Below are 27,500 nucleotides of genomic sequence, written 5' to 3'. Positions count from 1 at the left end.
CTTCTAAAATATGTATTTTAATGGGAGTAGCACCAGCTCTGGCAAGCAATGGGCTTTGCTACTTGCTCTTCCAGCCATATGAAAACCATCTATGGGGTGCTACAACTTTGGGTGTGGACGTTGTCCTGAGTGTACTGACATCAGTCAGCAAATGTGTTTTATCACATACATGGCTTTTCAACAACTGTACCAGAATGTTTCTACTATCCTTAAAAGTGCATTCACTGTGTGCTATCAGTGTTAAGCAACTAAAAAGCATTTCATGAACATTTAAATCTTGTTCCAGGCAAATTAGCTTTATTTCAGATGTGCTTTAGGTATCGGAGGGTACAACTCTATAAGAAAGCGTACAAGTTATCACTGCATCTTAACTAGATGTCAGGTTTAGCAGCTCTCTCTCATTTTACTGTGACACTGACCATTAACACTTCAAAGCACCAGAAGGCTTTTCAACAAACTTCTAATATTCCATATTCTTCATTTTTTTATGATTATACAGATAACATTTATTTGACTAAAATAATAGAACTCTTCATCTTATGTTGTGATTCAGTATAACAGTTCCCTGCTTTTTATAAGACCACCTCCACAAACAAAGCTTAATTTTATTTCAGCAATAAATATGATTTACTGCACTTCACTTACCTCAGCAAAACACAAATGCTAAGGATCTAAAACCACGAGTAGTGACCTAACAGTAAAAACTATATACATGTTATGGTATCTTCTATGTCCTCAGATTTAGACAAATAAAGTACAGTTTTGTACCTACCATAAATGTAGATGTTCGAAGATCCACATTGCTGCAGTCCTTACACTTGGGTAGTCCGCTGCCCTCGGTCGGCCCGAATATCAAAGTATAAGGCTGACGTCGGTCAAGGCGCATTTGACTGACATCAGGACGTCAGGGTACAAATGCGCATGACCGACGTCATATCCTCAGTCTTTTCTTGCCCCAGATGTCAGAAGACCCTAAAAATAAAGGTCAAAACCAAAAGACAGCAAACAACCAACCAACCACCCTTGCACTAACTATATGTACAATATATACAATATACACAATATGTACAACCCAACCCACACAACCACCTCTAACTGCAGAGGGAAGGAGGGAGGGTTGGACTGCAGCAATGTGGATCTTCGAACATCTACATTTATGGTAGGTACAAAACTGTACTATGTTCTTCATCTCACATTGCTGCAGTCCTTACACTTGGGTAGAATCCCAAAGCAGAGGTAAGGGAGGATGGCTAACTACAAGGAAGCAGGAGCTGCCAAAATGCCCTGCAAAACAGCAGTGGCAAAAACAGCCCTGGATTTAGAGTAAAGTGGCAGGTGATAATGCCTAGAGAAAGTATGCACTGAACTCCAAGTAGCTGCCTCCAAAATATCCTTGGTTGCCACTCCCCTCAAAATAGCTGTTGAAGTGGCAGTAGCCCTAGTGGAATGAGGCCTAATCCCAGCTGGAACTTCCTTGCCATGATGGGAATAACAGAAAGCAATGCAAAACCCAATCCACTTAGAAATCGTTTGTTTTGACACAGGCTTGCCCCGAGAACTCAAAGCAAAAGAAACAAAACTGCTGAGACTGCCTGAACCCTTTAGTTCTGTCCAAATAATAACGCAACTGCCTGTGTACATCTAAAGTGTGCAAAATCTTTTCCCCTTTATTTTGGGGATTTGCATAAAAAGTAGGCAAATGAATAGTTTGGTTTAAAGCCACACTAGAAACCACCTTAGGCATAAAGGAAGGATTAGTACGTAATGATACCCTATCCTTATGGAAAATCAAGAAAGGCTCAACCGCCATAAGGGCTTGCAATTCAGAAACCCTTCTTGCAGAGGTAATTGCCAACAAAAAAGCAGTCTTCCATGATAAAAATTTCAACTCCGAAGTAGCTGCAGGCTCAAAAGGTTGTAGAGTGAGTTTCTCCAACACAAAATTGAGATCCCAAGCAGGAGTAGGAGCTCTTCGTGGGGTCTTATATTCTTTGCCCCTCTAAGAAATTGCTTGAACAAAGGATGAGAAAACAATGGTGGGTCACAATCATAGTGAGCCGAAATTGCTGCAGCATGAACCTTAATAGAAGAGAAAGACAAACCTTTGTCCAATAACTCAGTAAGATATTGAAGAGCCACACTCAAATTAGGCTCAGAAACATCAAAATCTTTTGCTGCACTCCAAAATAAAAATCTCTTCCATTTATCTGCGTACACTTTCCTTGTACTAGGCCTTCTAGCTTCCAAAATCACATTCAAAACTTGTTGCGGAAGTTGAGACCCTCTATGGTTCAAAACAGAATATGCCAGGCTGTTAGATGAAGAGAGTGAAGTTTGACATTCAGCAAATGGCTGTCCTCCTGTGACAACAGGTGTGGAATCGAAGGCAAAGGCCATGGAGGCTTCCGTACCAGGCTTCTCAATAATGGGTACCAGTGCTGTCGAGGCCAATCTGGAGCTATTAAAATCATCCTTGGCTTGTCCTGTCTGACCTTTAGAAGTACCTTTGGGAGGAGAGGCAGAGGAGGAAAGGCATACACATGAAGATTGCTCCAGTTGAAAGAAAGAGCATCCACTCTCCAAGCTGTGGGATGAAACCTTTTTGTGCAAAACTTTGGCAGCTTATGGTTCAGTGGAGAAGCGAACAGATCTATGTCTGGAGTTCCCCATGACACTGTCAATTTCTGAAATACATGAGGATCCAATTTCCACTCGTGGGGATCCATAATTCGTCTGCTCAACACATCTGCTAAGGAGTTCTGTGCTCCTGGCAGAAACCTTGCCTGAAGATTGAGCTGTAAACTGAGAGCAGTCTCCCACAAAATCATTGCTTGCCTGCATAGAGGATAAGAATGTTCCCCTTGCTTGTTGATGTACCACATGACAGTTGTGTTGTCTGTTAGAATCAACACCTGCCCTGGAAGAAGTAATTCCTTGAAAGCTATTAATGCAAACTGGACTGCTAACATCTCCTTCATGTTGATATGTAGATGTTGTAGTCTGACAGGCCACTTGTTTTGTATCCACTTTCCATTTAGATGAGCTCCCCAAGCTTTGTCTGAGGCATCTGTCGTTAAAATCTGACTCGCCTCTGGCCGGGTCACAGAGAGTCCCTTGTTTAGGTGACATTCCTGAGCCCACCACAAAAATTCCTTTTGAATGACAGTGTCCAGATCCTGGCAGTGCTGTGTCCATACATTTTTGAGCTACCATTGTAGCTTCCTCATATGCAGTTTGGCATTGGGAAGCACCAGAATACAAGATGCCATGAACCCTAATGCTTGAAGAACTGTCCTTGCAGTCAGCACGGACTGATGAGATAGTTGATGGAAGTAAAGGGAGACTCTTTTGTTTGTCCGGGGTTAAAAAGGCCATCTGGGATGCTGTATTCAGTCTCACACCCAGAAAGCACATGTCCTGAGAGGGTACTAGACTGGACTTTATTTCGTTCACAGAATACCCTAGGCATCTTAGCACTGCTATCACATATTCCAAATGATGAAGAAGCTCTTCCCTTCCTTGAGCCAGAATCAGGCAGTCGTCCAAATAAGGATAGATTTGTATTCCTTTTAGCCTGAAGAAAGCTATCACTGGAGCCAGAACTTTCGTGAATACTCTGGGCGCAGTAGATAAGCCAAAGGGCAATGCAGAGAACTGATAGTGAGAAGTCCCAGCTCGAAAACGCAGATACTTCCTGCAACTTAGTCTGATAGGAACATGAAGGTAAGCCTCCTTGAGATCCAAAGTTACCATCCAATGATCTTTGCCCAACAGAGGTAAAAGCTGCTGCAACGTCAACATTTTGAACTTGGGAATGTCCAGATAAGTGTTGAGGATAGATAAATCCAAAATTGGTCTCCACGTGTTCCCCTTCTTTGGTACTAGGAACAGGCGAGAATAAAAACCTAGACCCACTTCTGGCATAGGGACCGGCTGTATGGCCCCTATTTGGAGCAACAGAGAAACTTGCTTGTGCGCCTCTATTCTTTGTTGAGGAGGAACGTCTGGCATGCCTTTGAAAGGAGGCAAGGTATGGAAATAAAACCTGTAGCCGTGGTGTATGATATCCAATACCCATCTGTCTTGGGTAATTAAACTCCAATTCTCTTTGAAAAGTTCACTCGTGGAGCCCAAATGAGGGTATGAGTACAGCAATACAAAAGTAGTAGTAGGATAGTTCTCCTTAGATGTTGAGAAATGTTCAATGATCACCACAGGAATCACAGAAACCACAGAAATAATTCCAAAAGTTTAATAACGCTTTCCTCCAAGTACGTTTTCGAGTATCTTCATCAGATAACACACAACATGAGTAAAAGGATATCCTGTTTTTATACATATTTCATTAATTGCTTAATAGAATAATAATTTAATTGATTAATTTAAATAAAACCTTTTTAAAAAACATTTTTTTAAAAAAACTTTGACAGATGTAAAATGTTGAAAATTTCATACTCCTGTCTTAAATGGTATAAAAACTATTGATATAGAAAAAATATATTTTTAAAATCTATGTTGGAACTCATATTGAATATAAAACATTAAATAATGTAAAAAAATTGAAAAGGATGTATAAAAGATCAGAAAATGATACCATAGCACCATCTAGTGGACAAATGAAAAATCACAACTTTGCTGCTCTTAATTTTAGAACTGGGACGATTGAAACCATATCATTAAGTCCTGGTTCCCTAGTGGCGTCCAGCACTATTTGCCAGTACAATTCCCTATATTCCAGTTTAGTCTCCCACATGCCACCCCTGATTTCTTTGGGTATAATCTCCAGAACAAAAAAATGAAAAATAGGATTTTTGCATACATTGGAATGCCTAAATAAAGCATTATTTATATTTCCTTTTTTCATTTCGTAATAGTGCTCATAAATTCTGGACCTTAATTTCCTTTCTGTTTTCCCTATGTAAAAGGATGAACAGGAGTGGCATGTGGCAATATAAACTACACCCTGAGTGTTACAATTGGCATATCCAGAACTGGTAATAGTTTTGTTTCTATCTGGAATTGTAATGGTGGACCCTGTTTTTATATATTGACATTGAGAACAGCTACCACACTTGTATGTACCTTTTCTATTTGAAGTGGTTCCCCCTGTAAATTTGCCACCAAACTCAAACAAATTTTTTAAATTTGTGTCTCTCCTATATATAAATTGTAATGGCTGCTTCTTAACCATTTCTAAGTCAGTAATTTCCTTGAATCTATCCCATTCCCTTTGAATAACTTTTTTAAGATTTGATGAATCTCCAGTGTAATCCATTATGTAAGCTTTGGAGAAATTCTTATCATTGTTGGTCCCTGTATCTGTGGGACCTGACTGGGTATGCTTAACAGTACTATCTTCCTCAATATTGGTAGTCCCTACATCAGTGATACCTGTTTGAGTAGGAGCAATAATGTTGAGTAGCTCATCCTGTCCTAAAATGGGGGCAAATTTCGTCTTTCTACCCTGCAAAACAACTTGGTAAATCTCGTCACACAAGAGGGGTGGATAACCTCTCTGAATGAACATCTCCAAAATATATTTGCCATCTTCTAAAAATTCAGTGTCTTCCGAGGTCATCCTGCTGGACCTGATCAATTGACCCTTTAAAATATTTCTTTTTTGTCCAAAGGGGTGACCACTTGAGAAGTGGAGATAGGAATTTGAGAAGGTGGATTTCCTATGAATTCTTGAGGAAAAATGATCATCATCTTTCCTTAACAAGACGTCTAAATAAATACATTCTTCATGACTGATACTGTAGGTGAAATCCAAGAAGGTGGTGGTGTTTTTTATATAATCCAAAAACTCAAAAAATCTTTCAATGGTATCAGTCCAAAAAATAACTATGTCATCCAGAAACCGTTTGTAGAGAACCCAACAGTTTTTGAATTCACTTTCATTGATAAATTGAGTCTCCCACCATGTAAGAACTATGTTGGCATATGTCGGCGAACATTTTGCCCCCATAGCTACCCCCTTTTCCTGCTTGTAAAATTCTCCTTGAAAGAACATAAAATTGTTCTTGAGAACTGTTTCCATCAAAACCAGACAAGTCCTGAAATCATCATCAGAAAGACAACCATTTTGTGCCATACTATCTTCCAACCACAATAATCCTGTATGATGGGGGATAGATCCAAAAAGGTCTACAATATCCAGAGTTATAAAAATGATGTCCTTTGAAAATAGATTAGATTTGACCTGTCTTAAAAAGTCCCAGGAATCTCTAAGAACTGTTTGTCCTTGGTTAGATAATTCTTTCAATTTCACATCCACAAATTTGGCTAATGGTGTTGTGATGGAGCCTTCTGATGAAACAATAAGCCTCAAAGGGGGGTCATTATGATCTTTATGTACCTTTGGGATTCCAAATACTGAAGGAACCCTTGGATTTGATGTATGTAAATAGTTGTAAATATCCAGGGTGATGGTACCTTCCAAAAGTAAGTCATTCACAATACATTGATTTTTGATTTGGAAATATTTATTTCATTGATGGAGGCTTTTGAATAATTGTAGGTGTTCTCAAGGCTGTTTTTCATTTTAGCTTCATATTGTATAGCATCCATTAAGACTGCCCCACCCCCTTTGTCTGGTTGCATTATTCTAATTGTTTTGTTCCCCTTGAAAAATTCCAAAAGTTCAAGTTCTTTTTTGGAAAGATTGGAAGAAACATAGTGTGAATTGACTGTATTCCTTATTTCTTTTTCTAAAAGACGTTCTAAATTCCTTAATTGGGGATGGAGGGGTGGATTGAAGACGCTCTTTTTCTTTAAATGGGTATCGGTGTTCACTTTGTGGGAAGGATCAAGGTGGTGGTGGTGGTGATCACCAAAAATAAGGCCCAAATTCTGTTTTCTTAAAAATAATTTTAAATCCACTATTGCCCTAGAAACATTTGTCTTTCTCAAAGGAATAAATTTGAAACCTCTTATAAATAAATCAAAAAATTCCCTGGTAATGTCCAAACGACTATAATTGAAAATCTTGTATTGCTGGAATTCATATATTTTCCCATTTTGTACAATAATATTGGAGTTGGAATGATTAGAATGTTCAGACATATTTATCTCCTGTAATGATTCTTGAGTGGGTAATGGTTGTAGTATACTGGGGTCCGATTCGAACCTGTCTGACCTGCGGGGAGGGGGTACAAAATCTAAAGGGATTTCTTCCTGATTGTCATCTGTACTATTCTCATGATAATTCAAGTCAGTGTTAGTATCCACCTCATTGTGGTTCACACCAGATTCATTTCTATAAGAATTGAAGGGCCTAGGTTTGGGATATGCATTTCCTAACCTGTATGCCTTGAGATCTCTCTCCATTTTGGAGGCCTTCCTTTTCATATTTTTTATACACTCATTTTCTATACTGGAAAAAATGTTGTTGTACAATGACCTTTCAGTTTGAACATTGTAAAGTAAATCACCAGTAATATGGGAATTGACATGGTTAATTTTGCTCAAAAGATGTTCCCTAACTCTATCGTTCTCCACAATGATAGCTTTAGCTATTTCAATTCCACAATTGTCAAATATGTGTATTAATTCTTTGTGAAAGTCAGAGTTTTCTTCAACCCTATTCGGGTACTTGCACACACGTAAGCCCTTGGGAACAATGTTTTTGTTAATGCATTCCTGCAAGTATGTCGAATCACAGCCTAATCTCTCATATTTATCAATGTAAAAATATAACATGTCAAGTTTCTCTCTATAAGTATTGGTATGCATAGGTACATCGTTTGAATCAGTGTTAGATGAATACAGTTGATATTTTCTATCTAGAAACCCTTTTAAATCAAAGTTCGTATCAACATTTGAAAAGTCACCTTGTTTGCGTAATGAACGCAATGCACGAATATCTCTTTGTTCCTTGCCAGAAGAATGTTGTCCGTTAGTACTGCCAAGCGGTTCAGAAACCTCTGACCGTAAGAGCAAGGAAATTGTCAAAATCGTCAATGTTAGGTGTCCCGGACCTAACCGTTCCTTCCACATTCAAAACATGAGCAGCACCAGGAAGTAGTTGTGAACCGTGTGCACATTGGCGAACTTCGGTAGCGGTTTGCTTTGAATTCCCCAAAGCATTAAAGCGGTTGTTAGCAAAGGACACTATCGAAGTACAAACTGGAGTCAAAAGCTCGATGAGCTGCGATAGTTGACCAATAACTTTCCGTAACTCTCCTTTCTCAGAAAGGGAAGATTCGATGCTGTTCTCTGCCCCTGGAGCCTCCGCCATCAAAACGTTACTGAAACACTTACAAAATGATGGAATGAGTGAAAAACAAGACTGCAACCCAAAATATTCACTCGTGGAGCCCAAATGAGGGTATGAGTACAGCAATACAAAAGTAGTAGTAGGATAGTTCTCCTTAGATGTTGAGAAATGTTCAATGATCACCACAGGAATCACAGAAACCACAGAAATAATTCCAAAAGTTTAATAACGCTTTCCTCCAAGTACGTTTTCGAGTATCTTCATCAGATAACACACAACATGAGTAAAAGGATATCCTGTTTTTATACATATTTCATTAATTGCTTAATAGAATAATAATTTAATTGATTAATTTAAATAAAACCTTTTTAAAAAACATTTTATTAAAAAAACTTTGACAGATGTAAAATGTTGAAAATTTCATACTCCTGTCTTAAATGGTATAAAAACTATTGATATAGAAAAAATATATTTTTAAAATCTATGTTGGAACTCATATTGAATATAAAACATTAAATAATGTAAAAAAATTGAAAAGGATGTATAAAAGATCAGAAAATGATACCATAGCACCATCTAGTGGACAAATGAAAAATCACAACTTTGCTGCTCTTAATTTTAGAACTGGGACGATTGAAACCATATCATTAAGTCCTGGTTCCCTAGTGGCGTCCAGCACTATTTGCCAGTATATGTATAAGTGTTTCAGTAACGTTTTGATGGCGGAGGCTCCAGGGGCAGAGAACAGCATCGAATCTTCCCTTTCTGAGAAAGGAGAGTTACGGAAAGTTATTGGTCAACTATCGCAGCTCATCGAGCTTTTGACTCCAGTTTGTACTTCGATAGTGTCCTTTGCTAACAACCGCTTTAATGCTTCGGGGAATTCAAAGCAAACCGCTACCGAAGTTCGCCAATGTGCACACGGTTCACAACTACTTCCTGGTGCTGCTCATGTTTTGAATGTGGAAGGAACGGTTAGGTCCGGGACACCTAACATTGACGATTTTGACGAATTTCCCTTGCTCTTACGGTCAGAGGTTTCTGAACCGCTTGGCAGTACTAACGGACAACATTCTTCTGGCAAGGAACAAAGAGATATTCGTGCATTGCGTTCATTACGCAAACAAGGTGACTTTTCAAATGTTGATACGAACTTTGATTTAAAAGGGTTTCTAGATAGAAAATATCAACTGTATTCATCTAACACTGATTCAAACGATGTACCTATGCATACCAATACTTAGAGAGAAACTTGACATGTTATATTTTTACATTGATAAATATGAGAGATTAGGCTGTGATTCGACATACTTGCAGGAATGCATTAACAAAAACATTGTTCCCAAGGGCTTACGTGTGTGCAAGTACCCGAATAGGGTTGAAGAAAACTCTGACTTTCACAAAGAATTAATACACATATTTGACAATTGTGGAATTGAAATAGCTAAAGCTATCATTGTGGAGAACGATAGAGTTAGGGAACATCTTTTGAGCAAAATTAACCATGTCAATTCCCATATTACTGGTGATTTACTTTACAATGTTCAAACTGAAAGGTCATTGTACAACAACATTTTTTCCAGTATAGAAAATGAGTGTATAAAAAATATGAAAAGGAAGGCCTCCAAAATGGAGAGAGATCTCAAGGCATACAGGTTAGGAAATGCATATCCCAAACCTAGGCCCTTCAATTCTTATAGAAATGAATCTGGTGTGAACCACAATGAAGTGGATACTAACACTGACTTGAATTATCATGAGAATAGTACAGATGACAATCAGGAAGAAATCCCTTTAGATTTTGTACCCCCTCCCCGCAGGTCAGACAGGTTACGGAATCGGACCCCAGTATACTACAACCATTACCCACTCAAGAATCATTACAGGAGATAAATATGTCTGAACATTCTAATCATTCCAACCCCAATATTATTGTACAAAATGGGAAAATATATGAATTCCAACAATACAAGATTTTCAATTATAGTCGTTTGGACATTACCAGGGAATTTTTTGATTTATTTATAAGAGGTTTCAAATTTATTCCTTTGAGAAAGACAAATGTTTCTAGGGCAATAGTGGATTTAAAATTATTTTTAAGAAAACAGAATTTGGGCCTTATTTTTGGTGATCACCACCACCACCTTGATCCTTCCCACAAAGTGAACACAGATACCCATTTAAAGAAAAAGAGCGTCTTCAATCCACCCCTCCATCCCCAATTAAGGAATTTAGAACGTCTTTTAGAAAAAGAAATAAGGAATACAGTCAATTCACACTATGTTTCTTCCAATCTTTCCAAAAAAGAACTTGAACTTTTGGAATTTTTCAAGGGGAACAAAACGATTAGAATAATGCAACCAGACAAAGGGGGTGGGGCAGTCTTAATGGATGCTATACAATATGAAGCTAAAATGAAAAACAGCCTTGAGAACACCTACAATTATTCAAAAGCCTCCATCAATGAAATAAATATTTCCAAATCAAAAATCAATGTATTGCTGAATGACTTACTTTTGGAAGGTACCATCACCCTGGATATTTACAACTATTTACATACATCAAATCCAAGGGTTCCTTCAGTATTTGGAATCCCAAAGGTACATAAAGATCATAATGACCCCCCTTTGAGGCTTATTGTTTCATCAGAAGGCTCCATCACAACACCATTAGCCAAATTTGTGGATGTGAAATTGAAAGAATTATCTAACCAAGGACAAACAGTTCTTAGAGATTCCTGGGACTTTTTAAGACAGGTCAAATCTAATCTATTTTCAAAGGACATCATTTTTATAACTCTGGATATTGTAGACCTTTTTGGATCTATCCCCCATCATACAGGATTATTGTGGTTGGAAGATAGTATGGCACAAAATGGTTGTCTTTCTGATGATGATTTCAGGACTTGTCTGGTTTTGATGGAAACAGTTCTCAAGAACAATTTTATGTTCTTTCAAGGAGAATTTTACAAGCAGGAAAAGGGGGTAGCTATGGGGGCAAAATGTTCGCCGACATATGCCAACATAGTTCTTACATGGTGGGAGACTCAATTTATCAATGAAAGTGAATTCAAAAACTGTTGGGTTCTCTACAAACGGTTTCTGGATGACATAGTTATTTTTTGGACTGATACCATTGAAAGATTTTTTGAGTTTTTGGATTATATAAAAAACACCACCACCTTCTTGGATTTCACCTACAGTATCAGTCATGAAGAATGTATTTATTTAGACGTCTTGTTAAGGAAAGATGATGATCATTTTTCCTCAAGAATTCATAGGAAATCCACCTTCTCAAATTCCTATCTCCACTTCTCAAGTGGTCACCCCTTTGGACAAAAAAGAAATATTTTAAAGGGTCAATTGATCAGGTCCAGCAGGATGACCTCGGAAGACACTGAATTTTTAGAAGATGGCAAATATATTTTGGAGATGTTCATTCAGAGAGGTTATCCACCCCTCTTGTGTGACGAGATTTACCAAGTTGTTTTGCAGGGTAGAAAGACGAAATTTGCCCCCATTTTAGGACAGGATGAACTACTCAACATTATTGCTCCTACTCAAACAGGTATCACTGATGTAGGGACTACCAATATTGAGGAAGATAGTACTGTTAAGCATACCCAGTCAGGTCCCACAGATACAGGGACCAACAATGATAAGAATTTCTCCAAAGCTTACATAATGGATTACACTGGAGATTCATCAAATCTTAAAAAAGTTATTCAAAGGGAATGGGATAGATTCAAGGAAATTACTGACTTAGAAATGGTTAAGAAGCAGCCATTACAATTTATATATAGGAGAGACACAAATGAGTTTGGTGGCAAATTTACAGGGGGAACCACTTCAAATAGAAAAGGTACATACAAGTGTGGTAGCTGTTCTCAATGTCAATATATAAAAACAGGGTCCACCATTACAATTCCAGATAGAAACAAAACTATTACCAGTTCTGGATATGCCAATTGTAACACTCAGGGTGTAGTTTATATTGCCACATGCCACTCCTGTTCATCCTTTTACATAGGGAAAACAGAAAGGAAATTAAGGTCCAGAATTTATGAGCACTATTACGAAATGAAAAAAGGAAATATAAATAATGCTTTATTTAGGCATTCCAATGTATGCAAAAATCCTATTTTTCATTTTTTTGTTCTGGAGATTATACCCAAAGAAATCAGGGGTGGCATGTGGGAGACTAAACTGGAATATAGGGAATTGTACTGGCAAATAGTGCTGGACGCCACTAGGGAACCAGGACTTAATGATATGGTTTCAATCGTCCCAGTTCTAAAATTAAGAGCAGCAAAGTTGTGATTTTTCATTTGTCCACTAGATGGTGCTATGGTATCATTTTCTGATCTTTTATACATCCTTTTCAATTTTTTTACATTATTTAATGTTTTATATTCAATATGAGTTCCAACATAGATTTTAAAAATATATTTTTTCTATATCAATAGTTTTTATACCATTTAAGACAGGAGTATGAAATTTTCAACATTTTACATCTGTCAAAGTTTTTTTAAAAAAATGTTTTTTAAAAAGGTTTTATTTAAATTAATCAATTAAATTATTATTCTATTAAGCAATTAATGAAATATGTATAAAAACAGGATATCCTTTTACTCATGTTGTGTGTTATCTGATGAAGATACTCGAAAACGTACTTGGAGGAAAGCGTTATTAAACTTTTGGAATTATTTCTGTGGTTTCTGTGATTCCTGTGGTGATCATTGAACATTTCTCAACATCTAAGGAGAACTATCCTACTACTACTTTTGTATTACTGTACTCATACCCTCATTTGGGCTCCACGAGTGAATATTTTGGGTTGCAGTCTTGTTTTTCACTCATTCCATCATTTTGTAAGTGTCTCTTTGAAAAGTGCCAACCTTCCTCCCAAAGGTGCTGCCAGACGAGAAGGCTCTGGCAGCTGAAAAGGTAGGCCATTGGGTCTGTTTACGAAAGGACTGACCCCTGCCCTCACCCGAAGACTGTGCAGGAGAACTCCCTGTTCTAGGCCTGAAAGAGCCCTGAGCTCTACCCCTACCACGTCTAGATCTACCCATAGACTGGGAATCATAAGAAGGATACGTCCACCCCTTAGCAGGCCAATTTCTACTAAACTTTGGAGGCTGGACCTGCAAGAAATCTTTAACAGTCTGCATAGACTTAGCCTTGTCCTCCATTTTCTTTAAAACTGTCTCAACAGGAGGACCAAACAACACGTCAGATTGTAAAGGAGCATCTAAAATCCTCGTTTTAACATGATCAGACAAATTCTGATCCCGTAGCCAGGCATGCCTGCAAAGAACTGACCCAGTGGCAGCCACCCTAGACGAGGCCTGTACAGCATCAAAACCACATTGCAAAGAATGCTTACCCACCTGTTCAGAAACATGCACTAAATCTTGCAACTCTTTACAATCAATACCTACTGCCAGAGCATCAACCTTAGACTTCAATTGTGAAAGGAGATAGTTTTGGTATTTCAACATGTGAAACTGGCAATTCAAAGCCCTCATAGCAAGAGTGGAAGAAGTATAAACTTTCTTTCCCCATCTATCCAAGGCCCTAGCCTCTTTGTCTGCAGGAACCGGATTCTTAACAACAGAAGCCTTAACACCTTTAGGCCCCTGACTAACAGTTTCTGGGTCAGCCCTAGGACTCTTAAAGATACTTATGAGCTTCAGGCACCCTGTAATACCTATCCGGTTTAACAGGAGCAGGAGGCAAAGAATCAGGATTAAGAGAAGCCTCTGTAAAAACATCTTCTACTACATCCAAAACAGGAGGTATAGCCAAAGGCCTATGCTGGGGTAAAACAAAAATTCCCTAAGCCTTTTCCTGGAATCAGAGAAGTCCTGACCTTCCCACTTAAAATGCTCCCTCATGGAATGAAGAGTTTCTGAAAAGAAAAATCCTCAGGAGGAGAAGCAGAAGGAGTAGAATCATCCACATCAGAATCAGAATAAGGAGAATACTCCTGCAAGTCTTCAGTCAAGACTCTGAAACATCTGAAGCCTGCTCAAAACCCCCAGCTCAGGCTCCATCCTAGGTCTCTTATCAGGAGGGGGCATAGAACCCCTAATTAAAGTAATTAAATCTTCTGCCATTTTAAGCATATGCTTCTTGGGCACAGTACCTGAAGAGCTAGGGGTAACACCAACTGAAGCCAAACCTGGCCTGCCCCTGGGAGAAGCCTTTGAAACAGAAGGAGAGGGCCTAGCCACCCTAGGAAGGGAGGGGAGTATAGTAACTTGAGAAGCCCCCTCAGCCTGACTTGCCTCCTGAGAGGCCACATCTTGCAATAATAAGGTCTCACCCTGGGAACACAAAGAAACCTCCGGTGGAGCCACCGGCTCCACCGACACCTCTAAAGAACCGGCGTCCGGTACAGACGGTTCTTCTAGCCTAGGCTTAACTGCCTTGTCCTTGCGCTTCTTCGAAGAAGCGGGCGCCGGAGCATCCGACGGCATTTTATAATTACACCGCTTCCCAAAGACTAACCTTGCACAATCCAACCTTCTCTTTATAGTGCGTTTATTAAATCTAGCACAAGAGCGACAGCCAACAACGCCGTGCTCAGGCCCTAAGCAAGGAATACACAAAGTATGATAATCTCTATGCGGTATTTGTTTCCCACAAGAAATGCAATTATTGACTTTTTCTGACATCTGGTAAATTACTGAGGCAAGAAAAAACTAAAATATTCTAACGGGTACTTAGCCAACTTTGAACTCGGTCTGAAACTTTGAAATCGAAAAATCTCAGAACGCCAACCGGCACTTGCAATGCTGCTTCTGCATCGGACCATGCGGCAAAAAAGACTGAGGATATGACGTCGGTCATGCGCATTTGTACCCTGACATCCTGATGTCAGTCAAATGCGCCTTGACCGACGTCAGCCTTATACTTTGATATTCGGGCCGACCGAGGGCAGCGGACTACCCAAGTGTAAGGACTGCAGCAATGTGAGATGAAGAACATCTGAGAAACAATGGGAAATCTGAATAGGGAAAAATATAATTCGACTCAAAAGTCTGAGGCAGAAAAAATTCTGAAAGGTAATGCAGGGATCTGTGGACACTAACCTACACATAGGTGTTTTATAGGGAGAAAACTATAACTCTAGGATAATTTTTAAACACCTTTATTGAATTATCAGTTGTGACATAGGCATATTTACATTTATACAAAAGTAAATCAAACTATATTAAGTCTATACATTATATAACCCAAGCAAAATTAATAAATTATTCAGTTCCTGCCCCTTTTTTTAAACAAGGAACATCTTTATTAAACCATCACTTATGACAAACAATAATACATTTATGTAAAAGAAAACAAACCACAACACAATCCTAGTTGCAAGCATTTTACATCACAAACCATACTGACACACTTGCAGGTGCAAACATTATACATCACTTATAATCTAACCAATTGTTTTCAGTCAAACATTACATAGCTCTTTTAAGTCCTGCCTGCCTTTAAACCTCATTCCTTTCCTGTATGCATTGTTCCCACAACTCCCATTTTTCCCATGTAGTTTGCTCCTACCTTTTTCTAAAGATCTCAGTTCTAGTTGTTTTATCTCTGTTACTATATAGTCACTACTTCTAATATACTTGGTTTAGATTTTATTTCCATTTTCTAGTAATTGCTTTTTTGGCAACCACCATAATTAAAGACAGCAAGGCCTTACCATGTCTTGACAAATCAGATTCTGTATCATAGCTCATAAAAATCATCCCCCTCATCACAGCAATCCACCCACCCAGCATCTCTGACAGTGCAGCCTGCAGAGAAAACTTAAAAGTCCGCCAACTCACTGCACTCCCAGAAAATATGTTCCCAATTACCTCTTTCTTCCCCATTGCACCTCCAACATTTATCATCTACCTGAAGAAAAATTATCTGAAGTCTAGTTGGGGTATAAAAATATCTATACAAACATTTCCAGGCAAAAATCCTAAATCTTCTAGAATTTGTTGCATCAGAGTATAGGCAAACGAAAGACCAGCACTGGTAGAGTTTTTAGTAGAATCTCTAGAATAAGTATAACTTTATTGGAGTTTGTATGTTTGTCCTTTAAAGGCATTTATGGAAATGCATATCATGCTGTGTGGCAACAGATTGCCACCTCCCCATGTGTTTCCAATTTCAGGTCACCAGTGGGTTAAGTAGACATGGATAAAAACAATGGACAGCAAACTTGTAAAAAGGTCAAAACAGAAGATCTAAACAGAAAAAAATATATAACAGACAAAAAATCTTGTGCAGATCCAGCTTGTGCCCCACACTTGGCATGTGTAAAAATGCTAACACATGATCTAGAATGATAAATATAAACACTTCATTTGTTACAGCAGGGAGGAGGACTGGGTAAATACGGTCTTGATTGAACAGGGCGAGCTACCTCTATGGTGTTTACTAAGACAGAATAAAGTTAAATATTTTGTGGTTATAGGCAACAACAATTTTTGCATGGCATATATAATGTAGCATATACCAAGGAGTAACAATATTAATACTGGGTAGGCAGTGTGGTTGTGGATTGTTCTGAGACCTGAACTCAGGAGTAACAGTACTAATAATATGTACCCTATTTCTGGTTAGAGCAATATTGCTGAATAATGTTCTCTTACCAGTGTCGAGGAATAGCAGTATTAATACCATGCAGCCTATATCTGGGCAGATCAAAATGGCTCAGGAATGTTCTGTAGCTCATCTCCAGTAATGATAGTAATAATACTGCATATCTGATCTACGGGTAAAACAGTAGAGCTGAGGAGTATTCTGTGACCTCTGCTCTGGAGTAACAGTATTAATACTGTGCATGGTATCGTAGAGTAGTATAGCTGCTATAGTATCACAATGTAGTAAATGGATCATGTGATGTTTGTTCACACCAGGAAGAAGTTGCACAAATACAAAATGATCATACTGTGAAGAAAAAAAAAAGCATTGTATAGCTACAGGAATGCTGTGAATACAATCATTGTTTAGCTGCAGGAATGCTGCCAATGAGTTTGGTGAATGCTGAAATGATTTTATGGAAATGGATTTGTAACTGTAGTTTAAATGTACTGTTGCAATTGTCAAGGTGACACAGGAATGATGAGTGAAAGCACAGTTGTGTAAAATCTTACCATAACAATAGAGGTCCCTAGCTTCACTGCTGCAGTATTCTTAGCAGATGGGATTCCCTGCCGTGGAAGCCTGAATGCCCAACCAGTCTACCAAAGACTACTTGTTCCTTTTTAAGCTTTGTGAATGTCAACCAAACACTCCTTGTGTAGGGGTAGGGCATAAAGGTGGCGTTCATGCCCACCATAATCAGAAATGAATGCCCTAGTAGGACCACAGTCCAAGAAACTCAAGAGATAACCTGTATATCCAGGAAGGCAAAAACCTAGGTGAGTGGGAGGGAGGGAGAGAATACTGCATCAATGAAGGCAAGGACATCTGACATTATGGTCAGATTTTACAGAACTGTACAATGTCCTTGCATTCACTGCTGCAGTATTCTTAACAGATGGGAAAGTACCAATGCGCAAAAGAAAACTTGGGAGGGGGAAGGTGCAGATTAGTATCTAAAAACCCATGAAGAACGTCACTAGATAACCAGCCCTAGCTCCAGAGATACCATCCAACTTGTAGTGCTTGGTAAAGGTATGCACAGAAGTCCACGTAGCTGCCTCAAGAATAGAATTAGTATCCAAGTCCTTGAAAAAAGCACCCGAAGAAGCAACAACTCTAGTAGAATGAGCAGAAGGAAGGCTCTTGCCATGAAAAATTGTAACAAAAGGAAATAGCCTTAGAAATCCAAGAAGAAATAGTTTGCTTGGATACAGCAAGTCTCAAAGATTTAAGATGAAAAGAAACAAATAACTGATGAGATTTTCTAATAGCCTTAGTCTTACCCAAATAAACCCTGAGTTGCTTATGCACATCCAAAGTATGCAGCACCCTCTCACCGTTAGATTGTGGACAGGGGAGAAAAGAAGGCAGATTAATAGACTGATTCAGTGATAGTTCATTATCCACCTTAGGCATAAAAGAAGGGTTAGTGCGCAAGGACACCCTGTCCTCATAAAAGACCAAAACAGGAGGACAAGCCATAAGGGCCTGCAACTCTGACACCTAACTAGCAGAAGTAAGAGCTAACAAAAAGAACAGTCTTCCAGGAACAATGTAGCAAGGAAAGTGAAGGAGCAGATCTGGAGTCAACTTCTCCAAAACAAAATTAAAATCTCAGGGATGAGGAACAGGCTTTCTGGGAGGTCTAATATTGAGGATGCCTTTAAAAAAATGTTTAACCTCAAATCTAGAAGCTAAAGTAGGAGAAAAAGGCAGACAAGCAGAGATGGCCGATAAGTGGGCCTTAAAAGAATAGGCCAACCCAGCATTGAACTCGCACAAATGAGAGAACCAAAGGAACATCCACAGTAAGTGGGTCCAGGTTACATGAAAAAAAAAAAAAAAAACAAATAGAAAACCTTTTCTATTTGGATAAGTAGCATTTCTTAGTAGAAGATTTCCTGGCCTGCTGCAGGACTTGTAGCATGTCCCCCAGAAGAAAGGCGTCTGTGAGGAATCAAAACCCTATCACCCACAGTGTCAGTTGAAGTGTAGACAGGTGGGGATGGATGAGAGATCCTTTGTCTTGTGTGATTAGATCCACCCTGTGAGCTAACTTGTGAGGTTTGCCCCTGGCTAGATACAGAAGTAGAGGGAACCAGTGCTGTTGTTGCCATAAAGGAGTCACCAATATGATTTTGGGAGCATCCTGTTGAATTTTGAACATGACTTTTAGAATGAGAGAAAAGGGAGGTAATGCATAAAGAAACATCCCCTTCCAAGAAAATGGGAGGGCATCCACCTTTCATACTAGAGGACCTGGGACTCTGGCACAAAACAGAGGAAGCCGTCTGTTAAGAGGGGAGACAAAAAGATCCACTTGAGGAGTACCCCACTGGTAGATAATGTCCAGAAACAGTTTCACTTCAGAATGTCGAGTTACTGAAAACTTAAACTTCATATGGTCGAGACCATATGATAGAGTTTTCAGAAACTCGAAATTGTGAAGTTTTGATAAAAAAATGCCTTAATTTAGTTGAAAATACTTATTTTGCAGGGGGCAAGTTCCCCTGCACCCTCTCTACTTAAATATACAATCTCCGTGATCATACTACAGCAAGGAAAAGGGAAATACCCCATTCTGCACTTCTGTATACAGTGCGGAATGGGAGATTTCCCTTTTCCCCACTGTAGCGCAATCTCAGAGTTGGTATATTTAAGTAGGGGATGTGGAGGGTGCAGGGGGGGGGGGGCTTGCCCCCTGGAGAAACATTGTGTTTGACTTTTTTTTTTTTTTTTCACTTCACAAATTAAAGTTTCTGAAAACTCGGTCATATGGTCTCGACCATATGAAGTTGGAGTTTTCAGTAACTCAACATTCTGAAGTGAACCCCAGAAACACATCCCTGTGAAGCATCCATTCATGGGACCGAGTTAAGGACCTGCTCAGAGCGTCTGCCACAATGTTCTGATGGGAAGGGATATAAACTGCCTGAAGAGTCATTTGATACTTGTCAGCAAGCTCCCATACCAGAACAGAAGTGCCAACCAGCAAAGAAGATAAGATCTCGTTCCTTCCTGTTTGCTGATATACCACATCACTGTGGTATTGTCTGTGAACATCCTGAGAGGCACTGGAGAGGAGAGTAGGGAAGGCCTGAAGAGCCAGCAGAAGAGCTCTCATCTCTGACATTGATGTGCTCCTTTAGCTGACAAGGTGACCACACACCTTGTAATTTTAGGGAGCCAAATGTTGCCCCCCATCCCATGTGTGAAGTGTCTGAACAATTCCTGAGAGGGAAGAGGGGGATGAAAAGAGATCCCTGGATTCAGAGACAACTGCTGAATCCACCAGTGAAGTTCCTGTCTGAGACAAGGAAGAAGAGGAACTACAAAGTCTAGAGAAGATGTGCATGTTGAAGCCACACTGACTCCAGAAACCAATGAAACTTTCTCATGCGAAGTTTGGCCAGAGAGAGCATTGGAATGGTAGATGGCATGAAACCCAGAGCTCTCAGAAACTCCCTGTTGGTAATGGAAGCCAGAGTTAGAAAAGTTTGAAAGAAAGAAATGAGAGTCAAGGCCTTTGGAGGGGGCAGGGATGCAAGAACTGTCACTGTTTAAATCTTGGAACACAGCAAAACATGATCCTGAGAAGGAGTCAGGGAAGACTTCTTGAAATTTATAATGAACCCCAGGCTCTAAAGAAGGGAAACTGCAAAAATGAAGATTTTGCAAAAAGAGTCTCTGGAGAAGATGCCTGAATCAACAGGTTGTCTAACTAAAGAAATATTTGGATCCCTCAAAGACTCCAAAAAGCAACCACAGGAGCAAGGTATTTGGTGAAAACCCATGGGGCAGTAGAAAGGCCAAAGGGCAAAGCAGAGAACTGAAAATGCCAGGAAGCAACAGAGAAATGCAAAAACTTTCAATAAGGAGGATGGATTGGATTGTGGGGGTAAGCATCCTTGAGATCCAGACACACCATACAAGCCTGAGGGAGCAAGAGAGAAAACAGAATCTGAAGGGACAATATCCAAAAGGAAGACACTTTTAGAAAGGTGTTTAGATGAGAAAGGTCTAGAATAGGTCTCCAAGTGCCCTCTTTTCTGGGCACTAGAAACAGTCTGGAGTAGAACCATTTCCCCCTTTGGGACACAGGCTCCCCTCTTGAATAGTACCCAGAGTCAAGAGAATTTGAAGAACCTCTTGGAAGAAGGGAAGTTGTTCCCGAGGAGGCTGAAGAAAGAGAATAAAAGGAGGATGGGATTTCCACACCATGAAGTACCCCTGACGAATAATTGATGGAACCCAAAAATCCTGAGTGATTTGAAGCCAAACAGGAAGAGAAAGACTAAGAGAAAAGTGGCTGGGAAGAGAAGGAGAGTCCTACAGCACCTGGTTTGTCCAGAAAGGAAAGCTTTGGAGTCCCTGAAAACTGAGTAGCCTTAGCAGGAGGAGCTGATTTGCCACTCTTCATACCTTTAATAGACAGGCGGGATTGCCTACGAGGAAAGGCAGGCTTAGCGGGGTAGTTTCTCTGATAACACAGGAGAAGCAAACATGTTTTTAAGCTCCTGTAAGACCTTACCCTTATCCTGAAGGGACTTAAACCAGGAGCAGCTTCCACAAACAAAAGTTTAGAATCCAGAGGAGCATCCATCAACTTAGCTTTAATATCATCAGGTAGAGGTTGAAGCCTAAGTTAAGAATATCTCAACACAGAACCAAAAACAGCAGCCCTAGAAGAGGCATCTGCTGTATCATAACTACATTTAATAAAATGATGAATGACTTGAGAAAAAGTCCCTAGCAAGGAAAGAACAGAAGTTTTACCCTCCAAGTCTGGAAAATAAGAAATAAGTCGACAGATCTGAGAAAGAGCAGCCAACACATACCAAGACATATGGGTCCGATAATGAACAACTCTAAAAGCTAGGGTAGCAGAAGTGTAAACCTTCTTATCCAACCTTTCCATAGTTCTGCTGTCCTTTGCCAGGAAGCAATAAGTTGGGAGAAGGAAACAACTGAGACTGCTTATCAGAGGCTATAGACAACAGAGGGGTCAGCAGTAGGACATTTATATAGGAAAGAACAATCCTCTGGCACCCTATAAAACCTGTCAGGCTTCTTAGGAGCAGGGGCAGAGAATCAGGCACATGAGAGGCATTGGAAAAAAGCATCCAGCAAAGCAGTCAAAACAGGAGGAATTGCCACAGGTTTAGGGGATTCCAACTGCAGCAACTCATAGTACTTATTAGGAATATCAGAGACCCGAGCACAATCCCACTTAAAAAAAAATCCATCATCCTAGAAAGGGTGTCCCCCCAAAGGAAATTTCTTCAAAAGGAACATCTGGACTGACAGATTCCTCCTCCTCCTCTGACCCGTAGTCTAAAGGAGAAGGAAGTTGAGTAGAATAAGTGAGGAATTCAATATCTGAATCCAAATCATCCACAGAAGAACACTGTTCTCCAGGCCTTTTAAAGGGAGTAGAGGATCAAGGAGGAGCAGGAACTGAAACTCCTTGAGGAGGCTTTAAATACTCCTGAGTCCAGGCCTGCCACTCACTTTGTGGAACCCTAGGAACAGAAGAAACAGGCTTAATTTTTTGTTTCTTTTTTAAAGGAAAGTCCCCTCAAAAAAACTGAGAAGGCTCAGATCCAGGACAGCAGTTGAGAAGCATGGTAGGAACTTCTTCCCTAACCAAAAACTGAGGAACTCCTCTAGGCCCCTTGAAAAAATCAGCAATAGTTTCCTGAATGTCCGAGATGGACACCTGCAAAGCCTATCTGGACGTGCTGCCAGATGGATCCTCACTGGACTCTGACATGGTCACTGCAGAGAAATTCAACAAAACAGCTGGGCAAGTATTCAAGTTTGTAATGACCTTGGGAGAAACACCTGGCAGTGGCTGGACAGCAGAAGATTCTGGTCGTACCTTTTTTCAACTTCTTCCCCAATGGCTGACCCTCAGAGCAGGAGATTCCTTCCACTGTATCTTTAACTAGAAGCTTAAGAGGCTGGTTCTCAAGATACAAGGGAAGAAAGTCACTGCAAAGGGTTTTCGGAATGAATGCCTGGCAAATAAAACAAGATGCATGGTCATGAGAAGCTCCTAGACAAAAAAAAGACACTTATTGTGGTGATCCTTACGGGGAATCTGTCTTCCACACTGGCATTTACCTTTCTTGGATGACATTCACCCCAAGGAGCACAAAAAGTAAGAATAAAATCCCCCAATGGGGCATTTATCTGCAACTGCAATAGTAGTCAGCAAACCGGCGTAGGTAGACACTGGAGAATGAAAATGCATTCAACTGGCAGAAAATGGACACAGATAAACACGCCAATGGTAAAAAAGATGCGTTTAGACTGGCATCAAAAAATTTCTGATTATGGTAGGCTTGAACGTCACCTTTATGCCCTATGCTATGCAAGGAGGCATTTGGGTGAAGTTCTGCATACCTTTTAAAAGCAACTAGTAGTCTTTGATAGACTAGCTGGACATTTGGGCTTCCATGGTAGCAAATTCCATTTGTTAAGAATACTGCAGCAATGAATGTAAGGACATCTACGTTTAAGTAGAGAGGCAGTAATGCTAAACAAATTTTACCTAGGATAAGCAAATGTTGCATGCTGTGCATCTTGCACCTGAAGAAAATTAGGGGATACAGACATGCTCTGTTGCTCAAGCCAAGGGCAAATAGCATGAATGCTGCATTAGTTAGCAGCCAAGTAATTCTGTACAACTCCAAGATGTACATCCACACAAAAATATAATAATTCTAAAATTATGCCAGACTCTTATCAGTGCATGACTGAACGTACTGCTGGGTATGCACAGCCACAGCAACTCATGACATTGTTACGAGATCTTGCTGATAATTTACATCCAACTGGAACAGGAAGTTGGATACAAAAGATGGAAGTGTTAGACTTTTAGGTGTTCTGTTCAGTAATGGTATACCAATGCACAAGTCTTTAGAATTATAAGTAAAAGAAAAGCTTAAAGTTAACAAAAAGGATGGAAATTCTGCTTACATCTTGAAATCGTTTCTCCAGTGTCAGGCGTATGTTTGTTTCAATACTGGTACGCTTCTTCCTTTTCCTTCCAAACATATCACTCAGAGGTGGGAAGGGGGTAGGATTAACTACAGGAGAGTCAGAAGGCGAAGATTCTAGGAAAAAGTAACAAAATACAGTATTATTGTTAGGAAAAGAAAACAGATTATCCTTTGGATAATTTAGTTCAATATATAAAGTTAGGCATTTAACTACAAAATGTGCCAACGTTTAGTATTTGACTCTTTATGGCATCTTGTTGCATTACATACCTACTTCTCTGATCTACCTTAAGATTGTCCTATGTTGTCCATTCCTCAGCATAAGAACAGACTCTCCACACCTTAGTTTCCTCAGTGTACCATCTTCCATCCCAGCACTCAGGTTTTGCTTTGAGCTCCATCTTGCAGTCAGCCGCTAAACCATTAGCTTCTTACAATGGCTCCCACTTTATGAATGCGATCATTATTCTCTTCCATTTCTCCCATCTCCAAAACCATTACTCTCATGTACCTTTAATACTTTAACATGACTCCAGCTCCGATACCTTAAAGGTTCTCTGTTACCCTATAACATTCCTGAATTAGTTCTTCTTTTTCTCTTAAGTACACTGCTTTTTCAGTTCTGCTATTGGGGGAGGGGGTCCACTGGTATTTTATTCCTTTATTTTTTAAGTTCATAGGTGATTCCTTGGCTAACAACCTCTGGGAGCACTTTTAAGCCTAGAAACACTTCACAGGGTGATAATATAACACTAACTTGTGCTTGTGAAGTAAATACGTTAACCATAATGCCAACCTGCCCTCTTTTCCTTTGAGCAATACTTAATCATGCATTGCTTCTGGCTGCAGATTCTTTCCTTTCCGTTTCACTGTGCTTCTGTGCTATTATAATCCATCCATCCACAACCCCTTTTGCCATTTTTTGCACATGAGGTTGGCATGTCGCTTCAACAGTAACAATCATCTACAACCAAGGTTGACACTGCTGGGTAACTAGCCCATTACTTTCGGGTTATTCTTTGATATTATTAAAAGGGGATACTCAGACTGCTGTATCTTTACAATGCAGTTTGTATTAAAGGGGTTTTGAATGGCAAAGCATTTTAAAGTGTGTCCTAATAAAAAAGCAATAACTAAATTATGCACAACAGATGCAACACTCTCACCTGCATCATTCAGCCATTTTTCCAATAATGGTTTCAGTTTACACATGTTCTTAAAACTAAGATTCAGTGCCTCAAACCGGGAAATAGTTGTCTGACTGAAGTCATTCCCATAGAGTTTACCCATTGCTAAGCCAACATCACCCTGTTCAAAAAGAAAAGAAAAAAAAAAAAGAATCCATGTCAGTAGTGTCCCTTAGAGACTACATATTTAAAGCAGCGACTTCTAAACAAACAATATTTATGATTCTCACTGTTAGAACATTACCATTCTGAACTCATAATAAATTCCAATGCATAGATGTATTCAAAGGTTGCAACTGTAGCCGCTGTTTCTGGCTGTATTTACTGCTGATGCCACAGCTAGAGGTTACAGTGTCAGCTTCAGGGCTTATGTACAAGCTGCCGCCAATCTTTTTTTCTGCTCATCATTTATCAAAAATTAAACAAAAATAGTGAGCCGAAAACCTACAAAAGATTTTTTTTGTAGTGGGACAAGCCTCCCTACACCCTCAAAATTAGCTATACCAAATCCGTGGTCACACCAACAGTGAAGAAATGGGGAAAAATTCCTGAAAAGTAAACAGACAGCTCACAATATTAAATTCTTCCACTTAAGCCTCTCATCAACCAGCGCAATGACCAACTGTAACCGAAAAATCTCGTAAATGCAACAGACTAGATATAATGATTTTAGTCTATGAAGATTGCTGTCTCTAGATCACTGGCTACATGCAATCAAATGATAAGCAATTTCAATTAAAAATTGGACCAAAGTTTACAGTTTTCCTAAAAAGTGTGCATAACAATAGTGTTTTGCACTGTCTGGGGTAAAGTAACTATTCAATTGAGACTATTATTAAACCAAGTAGTACATTATGATAGTTAACTTTTTTTTTTTTCACCAGATTCGGAAGGAATGCACTGCCACCACTCTAGAGGCTAATGTTCAAGCAGTCATCACGTAACAGTACCAAGGTATGCTGTAGTAACTTTAAAAAGAGAGAGAGATTATAAACAGAGAAGCAACAAAGGGCATGAATTATCACAATGTCTCCGAGAAGAGAGTCAGTAATGAGAAGCGTGACAGAGCAGGATTGACTACACGGTGCTGTTCTAAGGGACTAAATATTTTAAGAGACCAGCCTGAAAGGCATAGACAATGCATTATATATTTCTAAAAAACACATTCAGAATACAACTCATTGTACTTCAACTGTGGCATTGCGTTAAACTATAGACAAGTCACTGGAAAAAACTTCATTTAAACTTGTGACTGAGCAGATGTTGAATGGCAGTTGGAAATCCTCAACCATTATAAGGACAGAACATTGTAAGACATCCCTTTGTTATCAACACTGGCTATTTGGAATACGTTAGAGCAGAGTAGGCATCGTTCATGTTCTTTGGATACACGACATGGCAGGGGCACAGACTGTCTCACAAGCCATATAAGTAGAAGGAATAGAAGTGCCTTAAGGTAAGACGATGAATCATTATAAAACTTGTCAAAAAGGACATCAGGTAACAAAAATCAATGGGAAAGTCATAAAATACACCATAATCAAAGATCTAGGTACAATATTAGACAGATATATATATATATATATATATATCTCCACACACACACACACACACACACATTTTATATCCAAGAAAATAATACCGTGTAGACCATATAATTGTAAAGGACATATGTAGTCAGTCCAAGGAGGAGGATGAACCGACCTGAAAAGTCATAACAACTCATTGGAAATGGTACAATCTGTCACAAAATTGTATGCCGCTATTTGAAGTGTTGTGTACTTTTAAGCAAATCCTTGTACTGACAAAACTTTGTTTTGTCTGTTGTTTTTCTGCAGTTACTTTTTGATAGACACAAGGTTAGGTGGATGTTTTACTTCCTGCCTTGTTGCAGTTACTTCTGGACACTAACTCTAAGGTTGGATGATGTGATTTTTTTTCTTGTTTTTCTTTCTTTTCCAAGTATGTACAACCTCAGGGGTAGTTTAGAAATTGGAGTGTGGGGTATTCATAGAGGTACTGCTTCTTTCCACAAAAGCTCCATTTTATAGATTTTCTGCAGAGTTCTGCATATAAATTACTACAAGTACACTTCTGTGTATTTTACATGTTTCAGTTACAATATTCTGATTTGCAGTTTTGTGAGACTTTTTTTTAAATTACAAATCCCAGTTCCTTAAAAGAAGGATCATAAGGCTGGAAAACCTGAACTATTCAGAAAGGTTAAAGGAAGCTGCAAGAGCTTCTATGTGCACATGGCGGTGGACATTGGCAAGGTATAAGTGATGATGAAACTGCCTTTTAATGCCTTTTAAGATGTTAAACCACACCATTAGTGATTAACTATACCCTGATACTGTTTCTAATGAAATGCACTCCAATTAATTTTGTTCAACTAATTGCAATTCAATGAAAAGCCAACACATACCTAATTAAG

The 27,500-nt window shown here is 39.3% G+C and overlaps 1 protein-coding gene across 3 annotated transcripts in view; it reads right to left on the bottom strand.

Moving 5' to 3' along the window:
- Positions 1–27,500, bottom strand: part of POU2F3 (POU class 2 homeobox 3) — a 479,623-nt gene that overhangs the window by 66,062 nt on the left and 386,061 nt on the right. For all 3 annotated transcript variants that reach the window (XM_044081151.1, XM_044081152.1, XM_044081154.1), the window contains 2 exons: positions 25,043–25,184; positions 23,854–23,990 (listed from right to left, as the gene is read on the bottom strand). In XM_044081151.1, the coding sequence (XP_043937086.1) occupies positions 23,854–23,990; positions 25,043–25,184 (279 nt within the window). The remainder of the gene's footprint in view (positions 1–23,853; positions 23,991–25,042; positions 25,185–27,500) is intronic.

This window comes from Protopterus annectens, chromosome 8.part0 (assembly GCF_019279795.1).
Source record: "Protopterus annectens isolate FY-2018-M chromosome 8.part0, PAN1.0, whole genome shotgun sequence".
NCBI lineage: Eukaryota > Metazoa > Chordata > Ceratodontiformes > Protopteridae > Protopterus > Protopterus annectens.
Note: the sequence above shows the minus strand (reverse complement) of the source record. Positions and strands in the feature narration are given on the sequence as shown.